At 29.3% G+C, this 13,691-nt stretch overlaps 1 protein-coding gene across 2 annotated transcripts in view; it reads right to left on the minus strand.

Annotated features, from left to right (window-relative positions):
* The window catches only part of LOC112692322, a 41,045-nt gene that overhangs the window by 7,090 nt on the left and 20,264 nt on the right, over nucleotides 1-13,691 (minus strand). The window contains exons 1-2 of one of the 2 annotated variants that reach the window (XM_025566952.1): nucleotides 9,733-10,075; nucleotides 6,148-6,236 (exon numbers count right to left, since the gene is read on the minus strand). In XM_025566952.1, coding sequence (XP_025422737.1) covers nucleotides 6,148-6,236; nucleotides 9,733-9,817 — 174 coding nt within the window. In that variant the 5' untranslated portion in view covers nucleotides 9,818-10,075. Of the gene's footprint in view, nucleotides 1-6,147; nucleotides 6,237-9,732; nucleotides 10,076-13,691 lie in introns of those variants that run through there. The other variant, XM_025566953.1, reaches the window with a different exon arrangement.

Genomic DNA, 13,691 nt, shown 5'->3' on the forward strand with positions numbered 1-13,691 from the left:
GAATTCTTAAGACGTGAACGTAAAATGTCCTGGCACATTATGAAAAAATTTACCCGAATATTGCATACCTGTTTGTGCAAATTTATTTTAACATGTTGGATAGCAGGAACGCAAAACTATTAACTGATAAAATTAGAAACATCCAAGTACTTTATGATTTACTTATAACAAGAATAACTACATTAAAAAGAAAAGCAACACCGGTTTTTTTTACTGGACCAAATAAAATTATTCGTCAAGAATGACAAACAGCTGTTATTCCCTACGCTCACATCACTTTAGGATATCCATGTATGAAGTAGGAATGAAAAGAATACCAATTTTTTCAAAAAATATTGGGGAAGCGAATGTATACTTGTAACAGTAACTATAGTATAACATTTAAATTTTGTTAAAACATTTTGGGAAACATATCAAGTTGAAAAATATACATTAAATTACTTACAAAAATTGAAACAACTTTTTAAGAGAAAAAAAAATTAATTAACAATATAAATACATAAATATAGAAAAAAAATATATAAAAATACAAACAATTTTTTATAAAATTGTTGAGTTATATAATAATAATTAAATTATATAATATTCTACAATATAAAACTAATCTTTGTGGTATTCCTGAGCAAAGGTAATTAGGCAAAAATTATATTTACTCAAATCTACTAACGTGAAAGAAATGTATGTATTCAATGTGCTAATATGTAGCGAAATATTACGCCTAATCGTAGTATGTCGTATGAATGTCATAAAATATTGTGTTTCAGAAAAATACGCTGAAACGTATTCCTCTCTTAAAACCAATATGCAGATATTTAAATGATAACTTTATGTTATTTTTGAATCTGTTCTGGAGTTGAATAGATTTTTTTGATTTGCGATTAATAGAATTGATCAAATGCATAGTTGATCTGCCAATAAAATAACTATTATAAGATTATTATTATATTATAACGTGTTGAACGACATCCATCAATAAAAAATATTAATTTCGATGGAAAACTCTAAATATTTCCCAGTATTTATGAACTAATCTCGAGTTGGACAAAAATATAATACAATAAATATAAAGTTTATTATAATTCCAATGACGAGTAACAACGTTGCGCATGAAACAAAGCAAACGTTTTATTAATTCCGGACCAATGCATTGGAACGAGGATCACTACCTATCAGAAGAAAAAAAAAACTCGATAAATCCAGTCGAAAATCACGGAAGATAATAATACAACGGGAAGGGTATCGTGTTACGATTATTATTATACAAACCCCCGGAAGTACTTCACGAGCACCTTCGAAATATGCGACGAAAATCGGACCGCGAAAGAGTCAATGGCGATCGTCATTGGAACATATATTATAATAAAATACCCAATGTACGAGTTAGATGCACTTGAGGTACTCCGCACGGGCAGTTTAACATTCGTATTAGTTAATGGTACGACGATAGGTTTGTGCGTTTTTTTTCTTATGTGTAGCTGAAATACGATTGTTGCAATAATCATTTCCAGATATCGTACAGATAACAATGTCCGAGGATAGAAACGCGTGTAGGAAGCTAAACGGATTTGCATTGGCATGTTTACAAAATTATAATGATTATATATCTTTTCCGTCCAATCCGATACCATCGTTTTGACAACCGAATAATGTAATAATTAAAATACGTCGTGTATAACGTGTGTATCACACCGTACATATTGATGTATTTAAAAAGACGATTCACGCAAATTTCGCGGCAAAGTTACGTAACACGCACTCTAAATCGTGTCATAATATAATCGTCGCCAGTTCAAGGTGGGCAATTATATGATCGGAAAACGGATAACTATATTTTAATATTAGGATTTAAATATTGTACCCCGGCACATTGTATATTTTCAACGGATGCGAGATGTCTCAGTGTAAACGCTCTAAATGTATCTGCTGATATCATATTATCTTAACTATTATGATCATAGTTATTATTTTCAACAATTAAGAAAACGTCAAGTCGATATAAAATATATATATATGTGTGTGTGTGTGTGTTTACTTGACCATGAGTATAACTACCCAAACGTCTTTTTTTCTCGTCTATATAATACGTATGCATATATATAATAATCTTTATTACGGAAATTTAAAAATATATATTATGTAAGGTATTTATTTACCGGAAATCTGATGAATTCCATTCTTGGTTAAAATAACCTTAATACTTTTAAAATTAATATCAACTCTAATTTTCTACGGTATTCACAAAACTATATATATAGTATATAACGCACTTAAATAGTGTTCTACGAAGATAATTGTCCTTATAATTTAATCCAACAATATTCATACCTTCATGAGACACTCTGCAAGCTTTTCTCACAATATTTAAGATTTTTAAGTAAAGATTTTACACATTTTTTTTTTCAAGTGTGATAATCTGTAATTATATAATATTATTAAGGCTTTAATAAGGTTAAACAACAAAGTTCCAGGTTATATGGAAAAATAATATAAACGTAGTTATTATTACGGTATTTAAGTATAATTTCCATGATTCTATGGAATATTAATTATTATAGTATTTATTACAATTATATAACAAAAACATTTTGAATCCAAGGAGACTATTTTTTTTTTATGATTAAATTTTCTATTAGTTTGCAATAAGTTGTATAAACGTACTAAGTTATCGCATGATTATGTAATCGTATAATCGAATAATTGTTTTATATTATATTATACCTATATAACATAATATCAATGGTTTAATAATATAATGATATAATTAGTTTAGAAATTGTAAAGATATACTTTAATTAAATTTAACTTTACAACTTGTATTGGAATTAATAAATAATAATACCGCGCAATAGAATATTTTTTTGGTTACAACATGCATATCAATAACTATAACGCATGACTTTGGTATTTTATAATATACATAGGATAACTAATAGTACGAAGATATATATCTAAAAAATTACAGTCAACCACCCTATACCTTGTGTAATAATAATACTAAATAGGGTAGTAGAAAAATAAATATGCAAATATTATTGCATCCAATCAAAAAGTCTTAAATTAAAATGTTAAGTTTTTTAATTCAAAGAGAATAAATCAATCATAATCTATCGAAAACAAATTTTAAATAATTTTACGAAGTTACGAAGTTAACGAAGATGAAGATATAATGTTTAACCACTTGAGAGTGATAAGTTTTTAGATAAAACAGTATACACCTAGAATACCCAAGCAATATAATGTTGCCTATATGTACGGCTTGAACGGATTCCAATGAGTACTATATAATATAATATATAATATGAGACAATATAATAAGTGGAAAAACTTTTGTGCTCAAAATTTGAATTCTTATTTGTACCCATCGTAATCTCAAAGTTCTGTTCATTGAAACAATATAATGTTTATAAAATGTGCTATTAAAAAATTATAATTTAATATTATTATTATTACAGTAGAAAAAAGTTCGATATATCGAAAACTTCGGGATATTGAGTTTTATTAACATTTTCTAGATTTTCTAGTTTAATGATATGTTTTTATCCCGACACAGAGTAAACTATTTTAGCAAACATTTATCAATATCCAAATAGGAGTCATTCTCATTTTTTTTATACTTCCACAATTGAACTTCATTATTTTCTTTTTTTGTTTTATAATTGACGATAATGTATTTGGTGGAATATTGAATTCATAGGCGATTTCACATTTTTTACGGTCACTTTTTTCAACTAACTGTATTAAACGAACTTTGTCCGAAAGTGAAAGAACATTTAATTTACGCTTATTTTCTATTTTACTACAAACGAACAAACGAACAAACGAACTATGAAAGACTACAATCGTGACTACCAACGCACTAAATCACAATCGCTGTACTGCAAAATGTATGCAACGTACTCCACTAATGTATTGTACAATTCCTATTTTAACCGTGATAAAAATATTATTGATGAACTCGAGATAACGAAAAATGATTAATTTTATATCGAGTTATCGAGAGCAAAACACTATTAAGTGTAATAGTAGTTTCAATAAGAAATTTAAAGTCGTTCGGGATAACGAAAAATTCGAGATAGCGACGTTCGTCATATTAAGAATCTACTGTATTATTAATATTATATCATAATATGTTTATTATTATTTTTATTATTATTATATAATATTATCTACTTCTACCAACTATAAATAATTTAATGAACAATTTTAATTGAAATTAATCACTTATGTACATTATGTTGTATTGTATTAAATATTTGTTTACACTATTAATTCAGTGATACTAATAAGATGGATAATTGGAGAGTTACCTCCTCCCCCTCCAGAAGAAAAATGTATATTCCCTTCCACGAAAGAATGTAATAATTTTATAATTATTTATTTATTTACTCCTACGACATACCGCATATCACATACCCCCTCAAAAACGATACCCCCTTCCCCCGGATTGAAGGTGTGAAGTAAACACTGCTATTAATTGATGTTTGAATAAATACAAAAATTATATCGATAACTATGATAATGAAAATTGTGATTATCAGTGCGATACTATACGTCAACGTATGTACTTGAAAGGTTACGTAACACGTAATAAAATTCCTAAATAATGTTAACTGTGTGTACGTAAAGACCGTATCTAGAAATTTATTTCAGGTTGAGTTCAAAATATGTATATTGTAATTTCATTGAATTTAGATTTTAACTTTTGATATTTGGTTAAAAATAAGACAGAAAAAGATTTATTCTTCTTTTATTAAAATTAATACTATATTTTCATATGATATTATGATATAAAACTAAAAGTAGTCAATGATCAATTGAAACTTAAGACATTTTTGACTGAAAATATTTATGTTGGCATTAAAAATAAATAATTATTTTAAACATTCGTAAAATATTGAAGAAATTTCGTGGGGAGTCCAGACACCCTAGACCCACCCAGTTATGGCCTAAGTGTACGTTATTACTATTTAATCAAAACTGGTGGATTACGATCAAGAACCTTGTCGGAGATTAAATAGATCGCAAATAAATTTTTTTGTATCATATAAGTATATGTTTTTTTTTTATCAATTTCCATTAATCTGACTATTCATCTTCTTTTTTTTTGTTTTTTTGGTTTTTCAAGATTATCTGCGACTGTTACAATATTCCTCCAAGACTCTGTTTTGGGTGTGTTCTTCCCAATTCGTTACATCTAGTTGCTCCAATGTCTTTTCATATTTTCTCAATTTGTCCATTCAACGCTTTTTAGGTCTGCCACCATGATCTCTTACCATTTAGGATCCAATTTACTGTTGTTTTTATTCTTTTTGTATTATCTCTACGCATTGCATGACTAGTTAGTTCTTATTAAATTTAATTTTTACTAAACTTTTACTGCCTTATTACCAATAAAGCTTCCATAGGATTAATGAAAATTTCATTGAAAATGAGTTTTCAAAAAAAAAAGTATTTACAGTATGTTTACAGTTTTATGTTGTTTCTGTCGACTAAAGTGCAATTTATTTTAACTAATAAAAATAATAATAACTGTCTGTTAATCTAATTTTACAATATTAAAACGTTTACGGTTTCTATTTATTTAATTACATTGGAAAAATACGGTACAATGATATCTTTTATCGTATATTGAGAAGCATTGCGCTCTTCTTATCGGCTATTTGTGACATTAAAATGTCAAGAGTATAATATAGTGCAAACAAAAATGTGGCTAGCTGTAACATTTTTAGAGTTACATAACAGTAACACATCTATAGAGGTCTGTAATACGCAAATCTACTTCACATGTTTACCATCGTGTACTTCGGACAAAACGAAATTAAAAAATGGAATAAAATAAAAACCACTTTGATGTTACTCTCGTTTTTCTCGATATACGTTTGATCGAATTGGTGGGAATGCATTACGACGAAATAGTAAAAAATTTAAAATTATTGTTTTGGCACGAACAAATGCAGTAGTAAAACGTTTAAGATTATGTAAAGATATACGATACGACTGGTTTGACTGTTTTTTTTCCTACATTAAACAACACTATTAACGAAACCGTATGATAATGTTAATACACCTTAATGGTTAGGTGACCATTAGTGTACCATGCAAAATTACGAAAATAATATTATATAGTGTACAATGGGTGTTACTTACGACGCTGTATCCGACTTCGTAATGCGTGCCCGTCACGTAATGCACCGGTATGGAGTTTTGTCTTCGAGCCACGGGAGGACAACACGTTCCTGGAACCGACATTTTATTTTAATCGATTAATTGATTTTTTTTTTTTTTTATCTTGTTTTTCGAATCGAACGATAGCGCGGTTATTATTTATTCTGACTTTGAACGAGAAAAAAAAAAACACTTAACCACCGTCGGTTCGGCCTGTACGACAAAAACAATATGCGCTGCGGCACGGTTGTGTTAGCCCGCGCGTCGACGCCGAAACCGTACGAATCGTAAAGCCGATTAACAACACTCGTAATCGGATGTAAAATTGACGCGCGTAACGATATCGTTTTTTTTACTCTTCGACCGACCGGGTACGCGTAAAATAATGTGCGCGGCGTCGTAACGATATCGCGTGTTTTATGCTTCCGATATTTCCCTCCAAATCCGTATTCACGTGCGATCACGTCGCCGCGTTCGGTTGCACATATCGGACGCGTGACCGAGCGTGTTTTGGCGCGCGCGTGCGCGTACACTTAATGTTCCGCGCACTTCAATACCGTGCGAACATGGAATCTATTGATAATGTTTGAAACGGAAACTCGACCGCACGGAGCCGTGTTCAAATCGTATGTATGGTTTCAGTCGGAGATTAACGATAATTCGATAAACGAAACGAGAAGAAAAAAGTAAAAAGAAAATTGACGTGCCTGCTTCACGCCGCGCACTTTGATATCGATATCAATCCTAAGCTCCCGCGGCGAACGCGCACTACGCACACGTTGGCGTTACATTTTCCACGGATGATTAATAGTGTTCACTTGGCCGTTCATTCAAATGTTTTTGTTTAAAAAAAACAAAAACTTTTTTTGTTTCTTTCCGAACACTGACTATTGATAATTACTCGCGTGATGATTTAAATTATTATATAATATTTATTTATATGTTTATGTATTTATGATAATTTATCACACGGGTACGCATAGACGCTCGATAAACGTGCATGATAAATCAAAGTGTTTACGTTCACTATTAACACAGACCGATGGTACTCTTCAAATGTTATTGATATGCTATTTAATGACGTCGTCGTTGGCGTTCGTACAAAAAAATGATAAAAAATTGAATACTCATATCGGAATAATATCCCACAAAATCATCGCAACACTGATCATTTTTGACGTTTGTTATCGACACGAAAACCATTAATTACTTTAATGTGCTACCGTGTACGTACGTGCATCGCAGTTTGCGGTATAGGTACACGTGTACGCGTCGGCATGCGGGGCGTGTAAGCAAGAAGTAACTCGATATTAATTTATGGTGGTGAGTGGCACACGTATAATAGGTACTTCAGACGCGCATATGCATTGGTAAAATATATTCTTTAAAACAAAACACGTACGATGCAGATTTTTATTTTGAAATAGCAACGAATAATGTTATTATGGTAATGTAAATGTATGCATAAAAACGCACTGTAATTAATACCCGATGACGTACGAACTAGTTAACGAATCCGCCAACACTCTAATTACTGCGGGATTTCCTCTAATTATTAGGTATGGAAACTTCTTTTGGACGCAAATCGAAGAACGAAAACTGCGTAAATACCGTTAGTTATCGTTCGTCCAGCAGCCTTCGCTGCGTGGACGGGGCTCGGATTCAGTCATTTATTATTACGTATTATGCAAATATCGGAAAAAATAAAACTAGGGTGAACTTTGGTACTAGTCAGGGTACTATTAATTTAGGTAAATTAATAGTAGAGTAAATTATGGTGACTGTAAGTTCCGTATCTCAACTTTGTGTCCCGTTCCCCCAATGAAAGTAATACGGGACGCTTTTTATCCCATTTTGTGCCTTAATTTTTAACTTAATATTCAATAAAATATCTACTTCAAAATATGTGCAATTGATAGTTTGTTGTTGTCATGAAAAATTACGACGTAAAAAATTTTTTATAAGGAAAATTTCAACCGATTTTAAGTACTTGTGTTGCGTTCATTATTTTTTCATTAAAAACATATTACGCATTTCGATATATTTCATATTATTTTCATTGGATTCATTAAACATTTCCATATTAATTTCTTCATAAACGCATCGTAAAAAATCACTACACATTCCTATACTATAGATGTGTATACTTATTTTTACGCATAATTTATATATTGTACTTATCGTGTTCATTAAAAACTTTAAAAATGTATTCGATACAACTGTATAAAGTACATATATAATCGGAATGTAAAAATACTTCTTTCAAAATATACGATGACGTTGAAAATAATTTATATAAAATTAAAGTTGTTTAATACTTTTATATATAGTTAATGGATAATAATAAAATAATTATCGTGTATAATTATAAAAATACAAATTTACAAAGATTATTGTTGTATTATAATGATTAAAATGATAAATATTACATATTTCGGCCTAAGCCATGATCAAAAACACATATAAACTGTTTAAATCATTGATTATTATATGATAACGGTTTTTATAAATTTTTATTTTTACAATTATTCACACTGAATTATTATTAAAATTTATTTGTTTCAAATAATAATATAATTTTTACCAATATAGAAACGATAATTTAGCATTATTTTCTGTTATATTTAAATCGAGAAATGTAAAATATGATTATATTAATGTGTTTATTTGTGATTGCGCAATAATTAACGATTGATATTATGTTATAATTGGATTTATTTATTTTTTAGAGTTATTGGACGAATGGAATTACTTATAAAATATACATTATGTTTATAGGTAATTACGTAATATACGTATTACCAAATCAAAGTTTATTCTCGAAATTAATTGGAGTAAATCCATTTTGCAGTAAAATTTAAAAAGTTAGTATTTTTTACACAATATTTTATGTACGAACCATAAATATTCAATCTTATATACAACTCAACTTGTCAACATTCTACGATTAATTACGGTCTAAATACCTGAATGGTAAACAAGTAACAGCAAAAAGTTCTAAACAATTTGCTTAAGATATTCGCTAAAAAAAAATAATGATACAAACTACAGTATAATGTATATAATATGATCCTGAATACACAATACATTATTGAATTTAATAATGTAAAAATAACTTTTTCACGTTCATGTTCTATGAAAAAATGAACGCCTTCATTTGGCCGTTGATTAAATTTTTTTCTATTTTCTATTTACGAATAACCAACCTACTTTCTGTATAAATGGGATTTTTATGAAATATATTAGGCATGTTTTACTTTTTTTTTTTAAACCTATACTTAAAAATATTATAATCAATATTTATTATTTATAGATATATTTTTAAAATAGTAAATACATTTTAACGCCCCAAAAATCGCTCGAATTCATTAAAAATGTAATGGTTGTTCATATTTGCGTGTTGCTCACAAAATATGGATTTGAACGGGGGGTTCAAATTCAAAGGGGGGAGCCTTGTAGACGCCCTTGGGTCATATAATATGTATGATGTTAGTTAGTTCTACTTGTTTCAAGCACTACCTAAGTATGTACTTACGGCTTGCAAAAAATAAAAAATCGATCATTTACCTGAAACTTCGTCGACAATGGACAAACCGTGGAGTACTCCGAAGTTGACCAGCGTCAAACTCACTACGGCTAAAGCGGTTTTCATCTCGTTGAGTGACGGAACGAATTTTTTTTCACCGTTTTCTTTTTCTTCGGATCGGTTACCGCGAAATCGGTAAAATTATATCTTGGCATGTACTCGGTAGTTCTCTCGTGGTAAAATTCTTGGCCAAGTAAATGCAACTTCAGCACACGAAATCTTTGTGAGCAGTGTCGAAAGATTTATTTGTATTTATGCGTGTATACGTGCGTGTGTTGACGAGTGGTAGAAGATCGATGCTTAACTGCGAGATCGATGTTTTAAGGGTATATTAAGCGTTCACAGATGCGTGTCGTGGGAGGGGAGAAGCCACACGTATCGGAGGACGTGTTTTTGATGGTCGTGTCGACAATTATAATAATCGTATAATAATCTTATAATAATCGTAATAACAATATTATGTGACGTGTACAAATGATTCAATGAACTTATTCCGCTGGATGATAATATACATATTTATGATGAAAGGAAGGAGAACTATTTAAAACGATAATTTGCCGTATTCGAAGCGGAAATTTTCAGAATCATAATTATCTCAATAATGCGAAAACATGAATCGCATCATCATTAAATTATACGCAATGGATTCGAATTGAACGCGACGTAGTTTTCAAGAGTGTGTTATAAAAATAACATTACGATAAAAAAAAACTTAGAACAAATAACTATAACGCGCATACAAAAACGTAAAAAGTGTGCACGAGAAATGTAAAAAATTAGTAAAAAATTGATTAAAAATAAAAATGTAGTGAATAATTAACACTCTTTACATTAAATAATACATTATATTAATATGAAAATAAACAAATCGTTTATATTTAGAAATAAATAAATAAATGCTTAGTCTGGAGTATTATTATATTTTTAATGTACGACCGGTTTTTAATTAAAAATTCATCAACCGGCGATGGTAAACTGTGCCCAAAATACGTGTATTTACCTGCAGGTAAACACAAAATCACACATGTAAACTGCGCCAGAGTTTTTATCAAGTGTAAAAAAGTGACATGTAAACTGCACTCGGGTAAAATTCCAGGTAAAATACTTAATTCGTTACAGCCATATAATATGAATAATTAAAAAAAAAAATATAATTTTTTAAAAGCAAAATAAATACAAATATTACAAATAATAACGTAATATTGTTATAACATACTAGAAATTAAAAAATATAAATTTTAAAAAGCAAAATTATCACAAATATTACGAATAATAATGGTGGAATACATATTCCTCAATTGGAATTTGACCACTATTATATTTATCAATAAAATTTTCTAAGTTTTCGCATTATTATTTTTTTTTTTTTGTTTTAGAGTTTTGGAATTTAAACGGTTCATTTATACTATTTAGTTTAATGTATACTTCTATTTGAATTTCTTTTAATTTTTCTATGAACGTGAAAATATTTTAATGAATTGTATAAAAGCTGAAATTATAGTGAGAATGAAAAGAATCGCATGCATTTGTGGTTAAAGTTGGCTCTGCTGATGCTTGAGCCCATACTTCAGGTGAATACTGAACTTCTTCACTTATAATTACATCTATCAAATAATCCACAAATCGTGTCATTCTTTCGTCGTTAGGCTTTGATTTCATTAAATAATTGACAAAATACTCCAGATACACTTCCTGGATTTAGATATGGTAAACAGTAACATTGAACTAACCATCTTCTAATAACACTATATTTATTTTTATAGTCATTACTTAAACCATTTTGTTGGATACTTTTATTCCAAGACTGTACTAAATGAAAGCAACATACATACAGACTTTAATAAGTCAAAATTTAATAAGTTAATAAGTCTGACGCAGTTTACACTATACCTTTTTTTCATAGATAAGAATTCTGGCGCAGTTTACACTATACCTTTTTGGTAGTAATGGGTCGAATTGTTCGAATATCGCTTCAAACCGAACCGAACACTTGATGTTCGGTTAGGTTCGAAATTCGAACTCGGCATGAAAAAAAAATCGAATCGAACTATCAAACATCTTTCACTGATCGAAAATCGAACTTGAAAATATATGTCGAACCAGACTTACTAGCCACGATAGTTCGAAAACCAAATATTTGTACAATTCTTCAAAAGTTATTTTTGAAAATAAAAATAGATAATGATTATTTAGAAATAATTATACTATTGGCGATAGAAAGTGATACTCTGTAAAGGGCACGTATTATTTTATATTAATAATGCTATTATTATAATAATAATGTTATTTTTCCAATCGAATGTTACACATTCACCCTCCGTTGACCATAACATTAATAAGTTGTTTATCGCCAATAGATGCAGTGTATCTACATTCATAGATTAGCTATATTTATTTTTATCATATTTATTATAGAGGTTAAAATCTATTTTGGGTAAATACATGGTAATATTCCGATACCGCGATTGTGATGTTAATAAAAACATGTTTACAACTTACGTCTTACATTATAAATTCTATTAATCATTTTATATTTGTGAATTATAGTTATTATTACTATTTTTTTTGTATATAATTAAAATGTACTGATTATATTGTCATATTACACTCAATATTCAACATTCAATGAATATTTTATAAGCTACAAGACAAGACAACACAAGAGAGCACAATACTGGTTTCGAAAAATAATAATAATAATAATAATAATAAGAAATTATTTAAAATTTAAATGTATTGTAAATAATACAATTACTTAGACTTAAAAGTTAAAATATAGAATAGGCAATACGAAAACTTAAAATACAATAGTAATTAATAATTATGGTTGATTTAATTTGTAGGTAGGTACAATGTACATAATAAAAAGTATTGAGTTCGAGTTCGAGTTCGACTTAAATCATAATAGGTTCGGTTCGGTTCGGTTCGATAGAAAATATGAAGGTTCGGTTCAGTTCGAGTTCAAAAAATAATTTAAAGTAAGGTTCAAGTTAGATTCGATTTAAAAAATTAGGGTTCGACCCATCACTACTTTTTAGCATAGATAAAATTTAAGGCGCAGTTTTCGTATGCCCTCATCATCAGGTACATAAAAAGTCAATAAAATCGCAACTTTATTGACTTTGTACATGCCTGGTGATGAATTTTTAATTCCAAACCGGTCACAATTTATAAATATAATAATACTCTGGGCTAGAATTTATTTATTGATTTATATTTATATACTATTTGTTTATTTATAAATTGTATTATTTTAGTTCGATATAATACAATATTAAATTTACTCGAATTTCCCTCGATTCGTATAATTGTTTGATATAATGTATTCACTGCAACAGAACGCACAGGACGTGCCTACAAATAGTCGCACATAAATGTATTATACAATTTATATAAACGTTTTTAGTATTCGCTTTCGGCGTATTATTTAAGTCCTCTATATCAGGGGTTATCAACGTGTAAGAAGCCACGATTCCCTGGCTAAAATTTAGATGAGACCGGTAATCCCATTTTTGTACATGCTTTTTTGTGAAAATGGATAATTTTTTTTTTATCTTTTTCTTTTATTATTACACACCATTCTGTAATAATAATATGAATGCGCATTAAACTTATTTTATATCAAACAAATTATCTTTGTATTTCAAGTACACCAAGCATTATTACAATTACTTATCAAAAGTTAATTATTACATTCCCTGGAGCAAAATTCAAGAAATCCGTGATCACTCGGCGGCTACGTCTAGAATAAGACCACTTCCCGGTATTCTTGTGCCCGCGGTTTAGTCATCTCGTCAAACACAACTCGCGGACCACCTACTCGTATTGCACCTATCACTATTCTGTCCAGTGCTTCTAACAGTCTTACCACTTATGAAGAGATCTTTATGTTTCCTCCAAAACTTTCATTATAGTTCTTTCGTCGGGGCACGCGAATGTT

Source organism: Sipha flava, unplaced genomic scaffold (assembly GCF_003268045.1).
Source record: "Sipha flava isolate LNK unplaced genomic scaffold, YSA_version1 73_pilon_pilon, whole genome shotgun sequence".
Lineage (NCBI taxonomy): Eukaryota > Metazoa > Arthropoda > Insecta > Hemiptera > Aphididae > Sipha > Sipha flava.